Here is a 15,124-nt window from a genome sequence, read left to right on the forward strand (position 1 = left end):
GTCCACAAATGCTGCTTATCATTTTATAAACTTAGTTCAAAATAACAAAAATTGGTAACAAAATTGGTCACTGCACACTCATTGTATGTATGATAATAAAGAATAATATTGTGAGGCTCAAAAGTGTTTTGACAGCTCTGTAACAAAAAACACAAAATGTGCTATTTAATAACAACAGCACTAGTACTTTGTTGCATATATTCAACAAGATTAAATGTTCCTGAGGAATATATATCCATTTCCTTTGGAAAGCACAGAAAAATGTGTCCTGGTTTGAGTACTCTTGGGTCTTTACATGCCTGTCTAGCTCTTCCCACAAGTACTCAATGGGATTTAGGTCGGAACTTTGACTTGTCACTCCAGTACATTGGTTTTATTTTTGTGGAAATAGTCCTAAATCATTTTGGAACAGTGTTTGGGATTGTGGTCTTGTTGGAAGATCCATTTTCAGGGCATGTTCTGTTTATCTAGGTTTTCTCAGTAAACAAAGTGATCCATGATACTCTCTGCATGGTGTAGAGGACTAACACCCTTGTTAGAGAAGAACTCTTAAAACATGATTGCTACCCCACCATGTTTCACAGTGGGTATCTAGTACCTTGCATTGTAGCTTTTTGATTTTTAGGGTGATGGACATACTATATTCCATCAGAGAACTCCAGGTCAAATTTGCTCTTGTCACTCCATAACACCTTGGACCAATCAACGGTCATCCTTGGCAAAAGCAATTTTCACTCTCTTATTCTTGGTGACCAAGTAAGCCATTATTCTTCATTAAACATTTTACAGTTGAAACAATGACATTTACTTTATAGTTTTCCTGTAAAGTTTGGGCTATTTCCCACTCAGACTTGCAGGGATCAGCTACCAACTTATTTCTAATTATTCTGTCCAACCTGGTTGTGGTTTTCCTGGGGCAGCCTTGTTGTTGACCCGGACCTTTAGGAGACAATTCCAAACACTGATTGATGCGAGATGATAAAATTACGTACAATGCTTGCTTGACTAAGTCTCTGCCCTAGAGCTGGTTTTTACAGTCTTCCTCACATTTGTTGAGGATTATTTTCTGCCTGCCCTCAGAATACCTATCTAGGAAAGCCATAAAACAGTCTGTAATTAATATAACAAATGTTCAATAGAGACATAACTTACAAACATAGATGGCAAGGTATTTTCCGGATCAAAAACATTTTCCCATTATCCCTGTACTGAGGGTAAATGTGTGTACTTCTGATATACTTTTGTTTGTCAATTCAGATAATCTCAACTAATGTCAACACTAACCACAAAAAACAACCGGTCAAAGACTTTTGAGCTGCACTGTAGATGCATGTAAGATCCGACATGGCTCTAACAAATACTATTGTTTAAGGCAATAATGGAGTGAGTCAGATGTTCACAGAGTTAATTCTGCCATCTTTCAATGGTCCATGTATTGCCAACAGAGGGCTCGATTCAAACCTCTTCGCTCCCAGAGTATGCAAATTTGGCAAAGTGACAGCAAGGCAGGTGATCGCACGGCAAGGCATAAGCACACCCACTATGTCTTGGCGTGCGATCGCTTTGTGTATACAGATGCCCACCAGCCTGTCTTAAGATGCCCACTTGCGCACGTCATCTGCAGGAAGTGTATGCAACCATCTGTACATTAAGTATTACCGGATGCATTCGCAGTGCTTGAGGTTGACTATACCCTACAGCAAGCACAGCGAGCACTTCAGTGTAAAATTCAACCAGGTGACGTGTACTATGATGCTGCCTGTTAATTATGCACTTCTCTGAAATGGCGTTAAGACACTCAGGCACGCCTGCGTATTCACCTCCACTCCACCGTTTCTAGTTCCCTGCCCCTGTCACCACCCACAAACAGCTTGTCCTGTCACTCATTTAGCTGGGCTGTCAATGCTCGATGAGCATACGCTTCCCGATTGCTCTGACAAGTTCGCACACTGCGATGCATATGCACACATTGCGAACCATCACCAGCAATGAGTGAACGCTTCTTAGAGAGCAGGTCTGAATCAGGTCCAGAGTCAGGTCAGTCCCTACATGGTCTTAGGCAACATACTAGTTTGGAACCTGTCTCTTGTAATTCATTCATTCAGCATATAATAAATATTCTGTATATAATAAATATGCAAATAACTGATACCTTAAAAGTTACTTAATTTTCGCATGATTTTGACTTGATTAATAGGCCCCTCAGTCACTTATCACAGTCTTCACAATCTGTTAATATGGAGTGAAAGGTAAATTAGATAACTTAAGTAGAAGGAAGGATAATTAACACTCTGGGGTAGGAAACGAAATATTGTAAATTGGTCTTGATTCAGCACGGATCACTACTGTGATCGCAGCTGTGTAATTGCACACAATGAATCTGCAAAAATATGCTAAAGTCTTCCACCGCTCAGCCAGCATAGAGATGCCCACTACTGCCTTCTCACATCCGTAATACCACACAGTCCTTCGTATACATCGGTAACATCAGAGAACATCGGCCCCTCATGCACAATTACAGCAGGTCTGACCTGTCTCAGAAATTGCAAGTCTCGTCACACGCAGTAAGTACTCAAGCTGCGTAGGCAGTCGCTAATCGCAGTGACTAATTTATGAATGCCCATACAGTGGCTTTCAAATGGACAGGCACGCCTACGTTTCTGCAACCACTCCCCCATCACCAGCCCCAAATGCTCACAGCCTGTCACTAATTCTGCAATTCCACAGTGCATCCATAATCGCAGTGCGATTACCGCTCTCGTGCATTACAGTGTACACAACAACCAGGCGATCTGCGTAGCCGGATGCATTTTCGATCCATGCCGATTCAGGCCCATATGCCGCTAACAATGTATGTTCAGTGAAGCATTAAATAATTTGGAATCACATAGTAATTCTGTAAAAATCACTGTAAGAAAAACCTATGTCTTCTGTGGTGTTATGCATTGTTAGGGAAAATCACTATATATTCAATTTTGCAATGATTTTTTTCAATATGCAAAGAAATATTAGTTTTAAAACCTCCAAAACTACATATGGATTTGCTCATAAGTACATTTATTACCTCAATACAGCTGGAGAGCACTGCAGCAACACTTGCAACATCACAATGTTTGAATGGCACAGTATTCATTGATCAAACAGTGGGCAACGAAACATTCTTCCTAGTCACTTGGCAATCTTCACTCCCAAGTATAACCTTGCAGGATCCAAAAGGAAGACTGTATACTTCAAAAGATTTTACTGATGACATGACCACCAAATCCTCTAGACTTCAAATTCCAGGAACTGCTGAGGTAAATTATTTTCTGTTAAAAACGATCTGTCGTATTTTGTGAGTTGTTTTACTGTTAAACAGCTATAAGGCCGAACAGGCCTGAGAATGATAAATGACATTGTTTGGATTTGTTATCTTTGCAGTATGATTAGCATTGTTTTACTATTCGGTGAGTGTAACATGTTAGTCTAGATTCATGGACAGAAGTGGGTTAAGTTTATAGAGTCTCTAGCATGGCTGGATGTTAGCCAATAAGATTAGCAAACTAAATATATCTGGAATCCAGCGCTGACTGGAAGCTTTGAAAAAACGGATGCATAAAATAACAATTGACTTTTATTATAATATGACCTTCGATTGGTAAGCCTGGTGTCAGGCTCCCGGCATAGGTCTAATGACAGGTGTCGGGATTTCAACGCCTGTCATTAGTGCCTTGCTGAGATTAAGCAGTCGGGAAGCCGGCGGTCGGGATTACGTCCGTTGGCTTCACGACTGCTTCCCCAATTCCCTATATTTCCAAAGCTGCTGCGCCTACTGTTGCTGGAAGTTCTGCAGTAAAGTGTGATCAATCAGTAACTACAAAACAATTGTATCAGAATGCAATAATAATCCACTTTATATTTAACGAATTAACAAAAAATATTATATTTAATTGTTTTGAGAAACAGTATTAGCATTAAATGATCCAGTGCCCTGGGAGTGGCAGACTAGTGATTAGCAATCGCTGATTCCACTTCGATATTCTGAATTGATAAAGAATCATCTTGTCTGAATCAGAAAATAAGATATATTGCTACATGAGATCTATCATGCTGCTCATGTGCAAGTAGCATTATACTCTAGCTCTGGGGCTGAGGTGTGTATTTAAAAACTGTGGGGTGGCACTTACATATATCTGTCAAATTTAGAAATCGATCCACCCAATATATATCGCCCAACATACAGTACTGTATATCAGCATGGGTATTGCATAAAATCATTCAGAAATACTGTATCAATGTTACGGAAGCATCAGGAATCAATGTCCATCCCTTAGACATAGAGAAAGAATCAGAGCTTTTGACTGTGGGCCTGATTCAGCAAGGATTGCAACTTGGAATATGCATGCAATCGGCCGATTATTACGCATTGCGCAAGCGCACGCGATTGGGACTGTGCAGACCCATCGCAGAGTGATTGAGAGGAAGTACCGTTTGTGGGTGGTGACAGAGAGGGAGGGGGGTCAGCAAAACGCAGGCATGCCAGTGCGTTTGGATGCCGCTACAGGGGCGTGCTTAAATTATTCACTGCAATGACATATGCAGCTTGAGGACTCATAGCATGTGATGAAGTTAGCAATCTCTGAGTAAGGTCAGAGCTTGTGCAAGTGTGTGTGAGGCTGTGATGGTACTAGATTGTACCGATGTTTTCACAGTCTTGCTAAACCATACTTGCCTACCCTCCCAAAAATTGTGTGCCCCCCGGAAAGGCAGGCAAGCCTCCCAGGCCCCCCTGCACTTTTCAGATTAAATCCCAACAGCGGAGGGCCAGTGACGGCCCCGCCCCTTGCCTCACAATGCCTTTAATAATGGCATTGTGAACAGGGGGTGTAGCCACGATGACACAATCATGATGCCATGCCCCCATGCTCCGCCCCCAAATTTGCATAATTATCTGGACATGCCCCCTCTTTGCCGTGACCCGCCCCCTGCCTAGAATGCCCGACAGCTCCCTCCCGGAAGGATGGAGTGAAATGTCGGTAAGTATGTGCTAAACATTACAGGTTTGTGTAAGGCAAAGTGGGCATACTTGTGTAGTGTTGCGGCAGCATAGAGATCACAATTAATTAACATACTATCGTAGTAGAACTGCGTGTATAATCGCAGTTGCATTCGCCGTTGCGTTCCTTGCTGGATCAGGCCCTGTGTTCACATTTGATACAAGGGTATTGCAGGGTGGAGAGTTTACTGTCTAGGGGAGTGTAGTAAACCTAGAAGGTGAACTGGGAAGTGATCTGGAGGAAGGATAGAGGTCATGAGGTAAGATTGTGAACAGTAAAAAAATATGAAAAAGGCCCAAGGCACTGAGGATGAAGCAGTTACTATCACCAATATGAAAGTAGTTGTGTAGGTCGCTAAACCAGAAACAATATACAGTTGAAGAATCACATTACTAAAATATGGTAAATTAAGGAATATGTGGTAGTCAGAAAAAAGCACTGCAGGTTGCCACTGCACTGGATAACTAGGGTGCTGCTCAGACAGTCCGAACGGTAGTATAAATCCCACAGCACTGTTGGGGACATCATGATGTCTCTTCCCACACAGTGCAGGAGTCAGGAAGATGGGGCAGGGCACGGGTTGCGGCGGCAGGTGAGTATGGCTGGTACTGCTCCCAGGGCATCCCTTCCTATGCTACAGCACTGGCCACACCGCCCTCCTTACAGCCCTGCCCAGAGATATCACACAGCTCAAGGCAATATATAAATTTTTATTCATTGCCATTTCTCATCCACCTCCGTGGAAAAAATATATAACCACCTTTAACTCCCTCAGTTATTGCAACTTGATTGCCATTTATCACCATCCTGGCCAATAAGATGGCTTATGTAGAGCAAGCTCTGGCCAGTGGGCGTGAGAGACCATGTGACTATTACCGCTGTTATTTACATGTACGGCCAGTGAGGAGACTTGGTGTGCTTTGATGAAAAGTTTGCATTTTTATGGCTTCAAACATTTGAAAGCCTGCAGGCTGATAGAAAGTCTCATAGGGTGGGGAAGAGAATTGTAGAGAAAGCGGAGCAGCGAACTTAGGTGCAGGAGTGGGAGGTGGTAATGAGCACAGAGTAGAGGTGACAGATGAAGAGTGGAGAGAATAAGCCCCCATTTTAATATGTGGCATACAGTAATACACTACAGATTTGCAGCCTGAACAGAACAGTCAGCACGCATTGTGCATTTTTCAGACAAGTCATTCTCTATTCAATCAATTAAGAGGTTCAAATAAAAATGGTCTGGAGCAAAGTTGGAGAGGGAATGCTTGGAGGAAAGAACCCCAGCACTAGAAAGTCTTGCTGGCAGAGAATTTTGGTGATAAGACAGACAGCTGAGGTTTGGGATGGAATGGGTATGTAATGCCGGCTGTCGGGATGCCTCCTGTCACAATACCGACATCGGTGTTATATCCTGATGTACCTTTCTTCATAGCAATGACTCATCAAGTATGCTGTTTATGTAGTTTATTCATTGTAAGTCATACTTGCATTAGTACAGATAGATAAAGACCTCATCTATCTGGCTGTTCTCCTTTCTCTTACTCCCTCTATATCTCTCCACTTCCTGATCACATGTCCTTCTATGCTGCCGGATCCTTAAAGGTACACTACCTCATCTTACTATTACATGACAATGCACAGAAACTATCTATATAGATACTACATCTCCCCCTTCCTTTCATATAATTTTTTTTTTAAATATAAAATTTACGTTCAGACAAGTAGTGCATTTATAAAATGAAACATATAACAATGTGTTAACAGTATCTGAGCATGAACATTAACCCAATTTACATGAAACTGGAAAACCTTCTAGAATGGTTACAAGCCATAAAATAAGAGTCATATCTGCTCAATAAGCCTAGCAGGAGGTTTAATGACTCTGCCTCTTTTCGTCTGAATATGTGATCCTTCACTCAAAGAAACAGTCTCCATGATCGGATCACTTGATGCTGAGGATGGTAAAGGTACTGTGATGACATCCTCTTGACTTGGTCCATCAGAAGATAAAGATGGAAATATCTTCTTGAAATGGGAAACATTCTTTGTCACTGTTTGATTGTCATTTCCTGCAACAATCATTGTTCCTTTCCTTTTCATTATAGTCAGTGGACTTGGGTAAAAAGCAGTCATGTCCTTGCGTACCACTTTTTGTTTCACCAGAACACGATCTAGATTTACAGAAGCACCGGAATCTATTAGAAATTCAATGGAAGTGTTGTCTAGGGTGATGTCAGTTTTTGGACTGACCTTGTTTTTGCCGACTTGATGAATCATGTAGATAAAGCCTTCTGGCATATTATCACTGTCAGATGATTCTACAGTTGGAGACGATGTAGAATCCACACAATGCACTGTCTTTCTCCTGGATTTAAATTGCTGTGAAGATTGTTTGGGTGTAGATTTGGTTTCCTTGGATTTGCAAACAGAGGAAAAGTGATTCAGCTTGCCACATGCAGTGCAAATTTTACCAGTGGCAGGACAGTCTCCTGAATGTGGATAGGAGCATTCCACACCTGGTATCCCGACAGGGATTGGGTAAGTACAGTATACTTACCCTCCCCCCTTCTTCCCCCTAACCCTCTCTTCTTGTAACCTAACCCTCCCCACCCTGCACTTTAACCCTAACCCTCCCCGTTAGTGCCTACACCTGTTTCCCCCCTTAGAGCCTAAACCTATCCCCTCCCAGTGGTGCCAGACCCTAATTATCCCCCCTAGGGATACCTAACCCTAACCTCTCCCAAAAAAACTAACACTAACACCACTAACTTACCTCAACCTAACTTAAATTAGAAATTTTCATCTTTAATAACTTACAACAGATAATGAAAAACACATTTTCTATATGTAGTAAGATAAATTGTATGGGATATTAACTTTAATCCTCTAGTGACACGAACAGATTAAATTTTCAGGATTTCTTAAATCCTGTACAGATGAGTTAATCTATTTTGCTTTATCAGTAATTTTCCCTCCGCTTCCACAGACAGAAATCTTGAAAACATGCCTATAAAGAGGTTCTTAAAAATCGAAGTTGAAAACCTCTAGGATAGTGTGACAGGTTTTTTTTTTTTTTGTAAATCCTGGGATAACATTTTCAAATGTCACTGTCACTGACAATCGGGGCAATTGAAGACTATGCTGTATTTGAGAGGGGAGATAATACTTTACTTTTTTAACAGTGCTGCTGTGGAAGTTCAGGTTAACCCTAAACAAATGTCGTTTACTTTCATGTTTTATTTTTAAAATGTAAAATGTACAGTATAGTTGTCCTTTAATAAATTGTTTCATTTGTACTCTAGAGAGGACCTTGGAATTATGGTCTGTGCAATGTGATTTCTTCAAATCAAGCCATAGGCATTACTGTGACCTCCAAGGCAGTAGATAAAGATGTCCCCCCTATTACTGTAAATGCCCATATGAATCAAGACACAAATAACTTCCCCAATCCAATGGTTGTCTATGCCTTAGTGAGTAAAGGTCTACTGCCGGTGACTAGAGCAAATGTCACAGCAACCATTGAACCAGTGGGTGAAGCACCAGTGACAATAGAACTTCTGGACAATGGAGCAGGTAATTTATTTCTGTGTTTCAACTGGAAATGTTCTATACTGACAATATCAAGTGTAATATAACTATATAAATATATCTTTTTATATAGAAAACCCCACTGGTCACAAATCAGAAGATATTCAGTATAAAAATCATTTTGTGCCTGTGCACAAAAGCAATGCACTTGCAGCAAAATGCCCCATAATGCCACCATATACCCTCAAAACAAAATCATGCAATATTTAATGCTTTATGACTACTTTCATTCTACTGACCATCATATACGTAAGCTGAAAACATTCACTGTGAAGTTGCCGACGACATTGGGCAACTTACCATATGCTCCTCCAAAATCACTATGATATACAATATAGATACTATTGAAATAAACTTGTTATTTTAGGCTATGGTATAAGATTAATGCTCTTGTCTTCCAAAATATTGCAGCTCTAATGGCGAATAGTCAATTTGGCCTCCAATGTATGTGATTAAAAGGAAAAACGATCCTGGTGGCTACAAAGCAACACTTCTGTTGACATTCTTACAAAAATCAAAAAAATTGATGACTAATAGATATATATAAAAAAATAAGTCTAGCAGCAACTGTACAACACATAGTACATTCTGGTGGCTAGTATTTATCACAGTCAATAATATTGTGGATAATATAGAAAATAGACCTCTAGTCTGTGGCTAGTCACCAGATACTGCTGGCCCAAGCCCTCACTCTGCTTTTGTTACTTTTTAGTAGAGATGTGCAGTGCGGTTTTCCAGAAAAATTAACACACCTGAACTTTGGGGTTTGGAGTCGAACCGAGTCCAAGCTTGGATCACTTTTGGGGTTCTGAGTAGAACTAAGTCCGAGCTTGGGTCTGCTGTAAGTTTGGAACTCTGATTTACAGTAAAGAGTGAATCTCGGTTTCGGATTGCATGTAAATATGTCCAAACTATATTATTTTAGCTGCCCCAACACTGCTCTCACTTCACATCCTGCCCCAACACTGTGTCCCCTTCACATAATGCCCCAACACTGCTGTTCATACTCCACATAATGCCCCAACACTGCTCATAATCCACATAGTGCTCCAACACTTCTATTCCACATACATTCCCAACATTGTTTCCACTCCACATCCTGCCCCAACACTGCTCTCCCTCCATACACTGCCACAACACTGTGTCCCCTTCACATAATGCCCCAACACTGCTCATACTCCACATAGTGCTCCAACACTTCTATTCCACATACATTCCCAACATTGTTTCCACTCCACATGCTGCCCCAACACTGTGCTCCCTAAAAATACAGCCCTGAGACTGCTCCACCCCCCCAAACACTGCGGCTTCCCTCTCCAAATGCCACCTCAGCACCGCTTCACCTTCCAAATACTGCCCCAACATTGCTTCTACTTCACATAGTGCCCTAACACTGTTCCCATTCCACATACTGTCCCAACAGTGCTGCTTCTCTAAATACAGACTTAACACTGCTACCCCTCAAATTATTACCCCAATACTGCTCCTCTCCTCCAAATACTGCCCCACTTCGTGCTCCAGCCTAGTGGTGCCCTCTCAGTCTACACTCATAGCACCTGTATAATTTAGTTTCACCTGTTAATGCTGGACAGCCCCTAGTACCAGTCTGACACTGCCCTTGCTGGTTCTATTTCACTTCAACTTACCCCCACATACTGGCCATGCCTCCTTCATAGGAACACTTAAATACTTTGGAGGGAGGACTTGGGGTTGCTGAAAACAAATACCACAGATTACTGTAATGCAGAATTCAAAAACAGAGAGCTGTCTTATTTACAAAATTCAAATAGACAGTATTTAAAATCATACATAGGCAGCAAAATAATCAAGTCAATGTTAAAAATAAAAGAGAAAATTGTTTGTAATTACAGATAATATAGCTTTCATAAATGCTAAGTAATTGCACAGACCCCATTACAATGAAAGGAACTATAATTTTAACCTGTTTAAAACAGCTTAGATTAGAAATGTATTCTTCCTGTTATATATCTATACTATTTTATATTAATGCGGTCTGATAGTGGTGTTTAATTGGGACATGTAGGCATACATTGGCCATTCTTCCAGACTTGCTTATTATATACAATATTGAAGGTACAGCATCTAGATCATCCCAGACCTTTACATTTCTCTATGTGGGTACACAATAGAATGCATTTTTATCTACAGACAAACACTGTAGCTTTTTTTTAGATAATCCCATTTGTGGACCTCATTGTGCTCCCAAAAAGCTGTTCATGGTCAGCGCCAAATCCATACAACACTCCCCTTTCCTAATTTACTTTTTAAGTCTTTATATCGTTGTATTAAGCCTTTATGCATGTTATCATGTACCTTTAATATTACATTTTGGTGTTTACTCAAACATTCAGAGTGGTTCTATTTTAGATTAAACACTGCGATAAATACTCCTTTCCTAAAGGTGCCTACACACTTGGTGATTTTTTTGCATCGGAATGACAGATCGTGTAAAATATGCCCAAATCGTGAGTCCCCACTCACGATCACGATGTGATGCGCGTCCCCACTGGTCGTACATCGCATCGTCAGATCTACCGTGCTGTAGGGCAGATCTGATAATCTGGGACACAATGCTCTGGAAAAAAGTCACTGATGCACAATAGATCGTTGAAGATGGACCAAATCATGTACAGGACTGCCGGGGAGGAGTTTCAAGGGAAATCGTACACGATGTCGGATCGTGTGCAGATCGATAAGTGTGTAGGCACCTTTAGGGTGAAGGTTCATATTTTCAGTGCATTTCTATGTGGGCAACCTCCGTCCCATACCACAGCTGCTGTTGTTTTGTCATAGCATTCTTTAATGATACTGTGTGTGTCTTGCCACAACCTATATTTAAAGTAATTTTCTATTTTATATAGAAGAATGTGCTGGCAAATATTTTAATTATATACTTTATTTTACATATGGTGCCCCATCAATAATGTTCTCTCAATTCTTCTAAGGTGCTGATATTGTTAAGGATGATGGAGTCTACTCCAGGTACTTCACATCAATGAAAGTTAATGGAAGATACAATTTAAAAGTCCGTGTTGAGAACAATAACAAAAAAAGCCGCTTGGCTCTTCCCCGAAACCGCGCTCTCTATGTGCCAGGATATGTGAATAATGGTAGGAAACAAATTTTAATATATTGATTTGAATTTACATATCCATGATATTTTTAAAATCACATTTTAGCACTTTCTTATATTAACTGGTTTATTATTTTATGTGTCATGATATATATTAACAGTAAAAATAATCTAAAGTTTACACTTCACATTTACATACAATTAGGGAACTTTGTAAGGTTATGTAGAAAGCAATCTGTATGCAAGGTGTAATTTCTGTGTTAGTGAATTGTGCTTAAATATCTTAATGTGCTAAACCAGACTTTGTAAATGTACGATCAATTAAAAAAATTAGCACTGCAAATGTCACCATCACAACAGGTGGTATTTATAAACACAAAATAGTTATATGCTACTGTATATACTGTATACTATATGCTGTATGTGAAGATATTTAGCAAACTTATTTTGCTCCTAAATGTTTTTTCACTTCTTCCATGAACAAAAGTATCTTACTATAATGTTTAAAAAGATATTTAAGTGGTATTGTTTACACATATTAAGTTCTGTACATCTTTCCATAAGGACTAGATATAAATTATATCTGCAGTATATGTTCACAAGTATAAATAAAAATGGGGGAGGGGAAGTATATCACATTAAGGGGCTATCCAATTAGCCAAGAACATTGTTAGGGCGCTAAGGGATCCCCCGGGGCTATCCAATTAGCCCTGAAGTCCATCTGATGCCGGCACTTATACCTGATGTGTCCCAAAACAGAATCCACGATAAGTGACAGTTTTTCACCCCTGAAATGGCAAAAACACATAGGTCTGCAAGCTTATCGCGGATCCTATGCATTTTCGGGAGAAATATAATATTTTTTTGGGATTAAATAATATGATAGGACAAAAAAAAAACAATGTCGAAAAACGGGGATAATCGTCGAAAATCCCTGTTTTTCGCCTATCACGCCAAATTGGATACCCAACTTTATGTAGAAGACAATTAAATAGCCAACTGATCACATTAAATGTAGTAGACATTGAGAGTAGCCATATGGGGATACAGATTACAATATGTAGCACATAATATAGTGTTCTTGTTTAACAGTGCAGAATAGTTATCTAGATAATCAATACCAATAAAAAAATACTTACCTTTTTTTTCTTTAGGTGAAGTCAACATGAATCCTCCAAGACCCGTAATCAGCGAGGAAGACCTTAATGTGGACTCATTTAGCAGGACAGCTTCAGGTGGTTCTTTTGTGATATCTAATGTGCCTCCTCTTGGTACAGGACCTCAGCCAGACATTTATAAACCAGAAAAAATAACTGACTTGGAGGCAAAGATAGAAGAAGACAGAAGTCAGTTATTGTGGACAGCAACTGGTGATGATCTGGACCAGGGAAATGGTGAGAAATATACCAATGAGTATTTAGGTCCTAAAGAGAGAAGAAGAAATGAGTCAAGCTTTGGAGATGTATAAAGTGGAGCTGCTGCCCAAAGCAACAAATTGGCTTCAAACTGTCATTAATCTAGCTCAGTCTTTGAAATGACAGTTAGAAGCTGGTTAGTTGCTTTGGGCAACTACTGCACTTTATATCTTTCCAAGGTTTGATACATCTCCCCTAGAATCTCTCTAGCCCCTATAGAAAAGAGAGATCACAAATAATAATAATACATAATAATAAACATATAATTATCTCTATAATCATCTAACTCCTAGGGGTAAATTTACTAAGAATCGAGTTTGGTTGTGTATAAACTCACTTTGCTTCATCAAAACTCGGGAGAGTTTTCCCTTTTAAAACTCGCAAATTTACTAAGAAGTGAGTTTAGCTGAAAGAGAGTTTTCCGATGGCGAAGCAAAGTTTTTTTTCCCCAAAATTGCGAGTTTAGATGAGAGTTTAGATGAGAGTTTAGATGTGAGTGGAGATGAGAGTTTAGATGAGAGTTTAGATGAGAGTTTAGATGAGATTACTTACTCAAAGCCTGCACATATCAATGAAATATGTGAAGGCTGCTTGTGTATTGAACCTGTAAAAAAATTAGGTATTCAGCCAGAAACATACACAAACACACTGATCTATGTAATTTTCTGCCAAACTAGCAGCTCCGGAAGTCAGTGTTTAAAACTTCAATTTAACAGTGAGTTTGCTACAAACTCACCCGAGATTGTAAACTCGATTCTTAGTAAATTTGCGAGTTTTATCTTTTCCATGTAAAGTACTTCCTAGTTTGGCCGATGGTGAGTTTAGTTGAGTTTGCAAGCTCGCATGAGTATTCACAGTGAGAAGAGAAAACTCACTTCCAAACTTGCACCTGTTTGGTCTTAGTAAATTTGCGAGTTTTAAAAAAAATTTACCCCCTATAGTTTTATAAGAAGCCCCTGGATGAGCTATGCAAATGTTTATTATATGTGGTTGAACAAAGTTCTGTATTTTGATAAATGGCCCTAAATCAGGGGTGGAACTAGCATCAGTGCAGCCGGTGCCTTGCACCTGGGCCCACTGTTGAACAGGGGTCCATAGTAGCCATTGCACCCACCGCTAGTCCCCCGGGCCCCACAAGTGTAGGGCCGACCGCAGTGAGGGCCTGATTCAGAGCCGGACGCTATTTGCGGACAGTCGTTCTGAAAAAGGGGCTGGATATTTAAATTAAGCGCTCGCTCTTTGCGGTCTGTTGACGCCTCTATGTCTGAATGAGCAAACGAAACATGCGCTCGCTATTTTGAAAAAACGCCCCCCTGGCCGCTCGCATCATACATCATCTCCGCTATTTATTAGATTAATCGAGTACATCGAAAGGCATATGAACTGCTCGCTATTCTTGTGGTAGCATTTTCCTACCGCAATCATGCGAGCAGTTCAGGCTGAAAGACAACCAAGTGACGTGGTCGATGACGCTGCTTTGTTAATTATGCACACCCTTAAAACGCCCGTTTGGCACACCTGCATTCGGATCTCCACTCCCCGTTTTCAAGCACCTTCCCCTGTTACCACCCACAAACGCCTCATCCTGTCACTCATAATAGCAGGCATTCGCTATTTTGCGAGCACACGATTTCCGACCGCACTGACTGGTTGGCGCATGTGCATTACAACCCATACAAATGCGCAGATGTGCGAACATCGCTCGGAATGAACGAGCGGCCGCTTACGAGCGTCTCCAAATCAGGCCCTGAGAGCGGTCGGCCCTACACAGTAACAAACACAGCCGCCAGCTGTGTTTGTTATAGCAGCCGATGAGAGTCAGACAGACTCTCATTGGCTGCTGCATCCACGGAGGGAGCCAGCTGGAGCTCACTCATGAGCTCCACCTTCCGGCTCCCCCCGCAGCGGGTAATGGGAGAGACATCATGACTAGGGGGCACTGTATAGGGGGTGGCCGCTACTGGGGGGCACTTTATGGGGTGGGTGGCCACTACTGG

General features: G+C 40.8%; 1 protein-coding gene across 1 annotated transcript in view; it reads left to right on the forward strand.

Moving 5' to 3' along the window:
* LOC148540810 (calcium-activated chloride channel regulator 1-like) overlaps positions 1-15,124 on the forward strand; it is a 131,137-nt gene that overhangs the window by 102,657 nt on the left and 13,356 nt on the right. The window contains exons 10-13 of the mRNA XM_088481917.1: positions 3,075-3,296; positions 8,333-8,603; positions 11,585-11,749; positions 12,867-13,106. Of these exons, the coding sequence (XP_088338043.1) occupies positions 3,075-3,296; positions 8,333-8,603; positions 11,585-11,749; positions 12,867-13,106 (898 nt within the window). The remainder of the gene's footprint in view (positions 1-3,074; positions 3,297-8,332; positions 8,604-11,584; positions 11,750-12,866; positions 13,107-15,124) is intronic.

This window comes from Taudactylus pleione, unplaced genomic scaffold (assembly GCF_031769625.1).
Source record: "Taudactylus pleione unplaced genomic scaffold, aTauple2 ptg000017l, whole genome shotgun sequence".
NCBI lineage: Eukaryota > Metazoa > Chordata > Amphibia > Anura > Myobatrachidae > Taudactylus > Taudactylus pleione.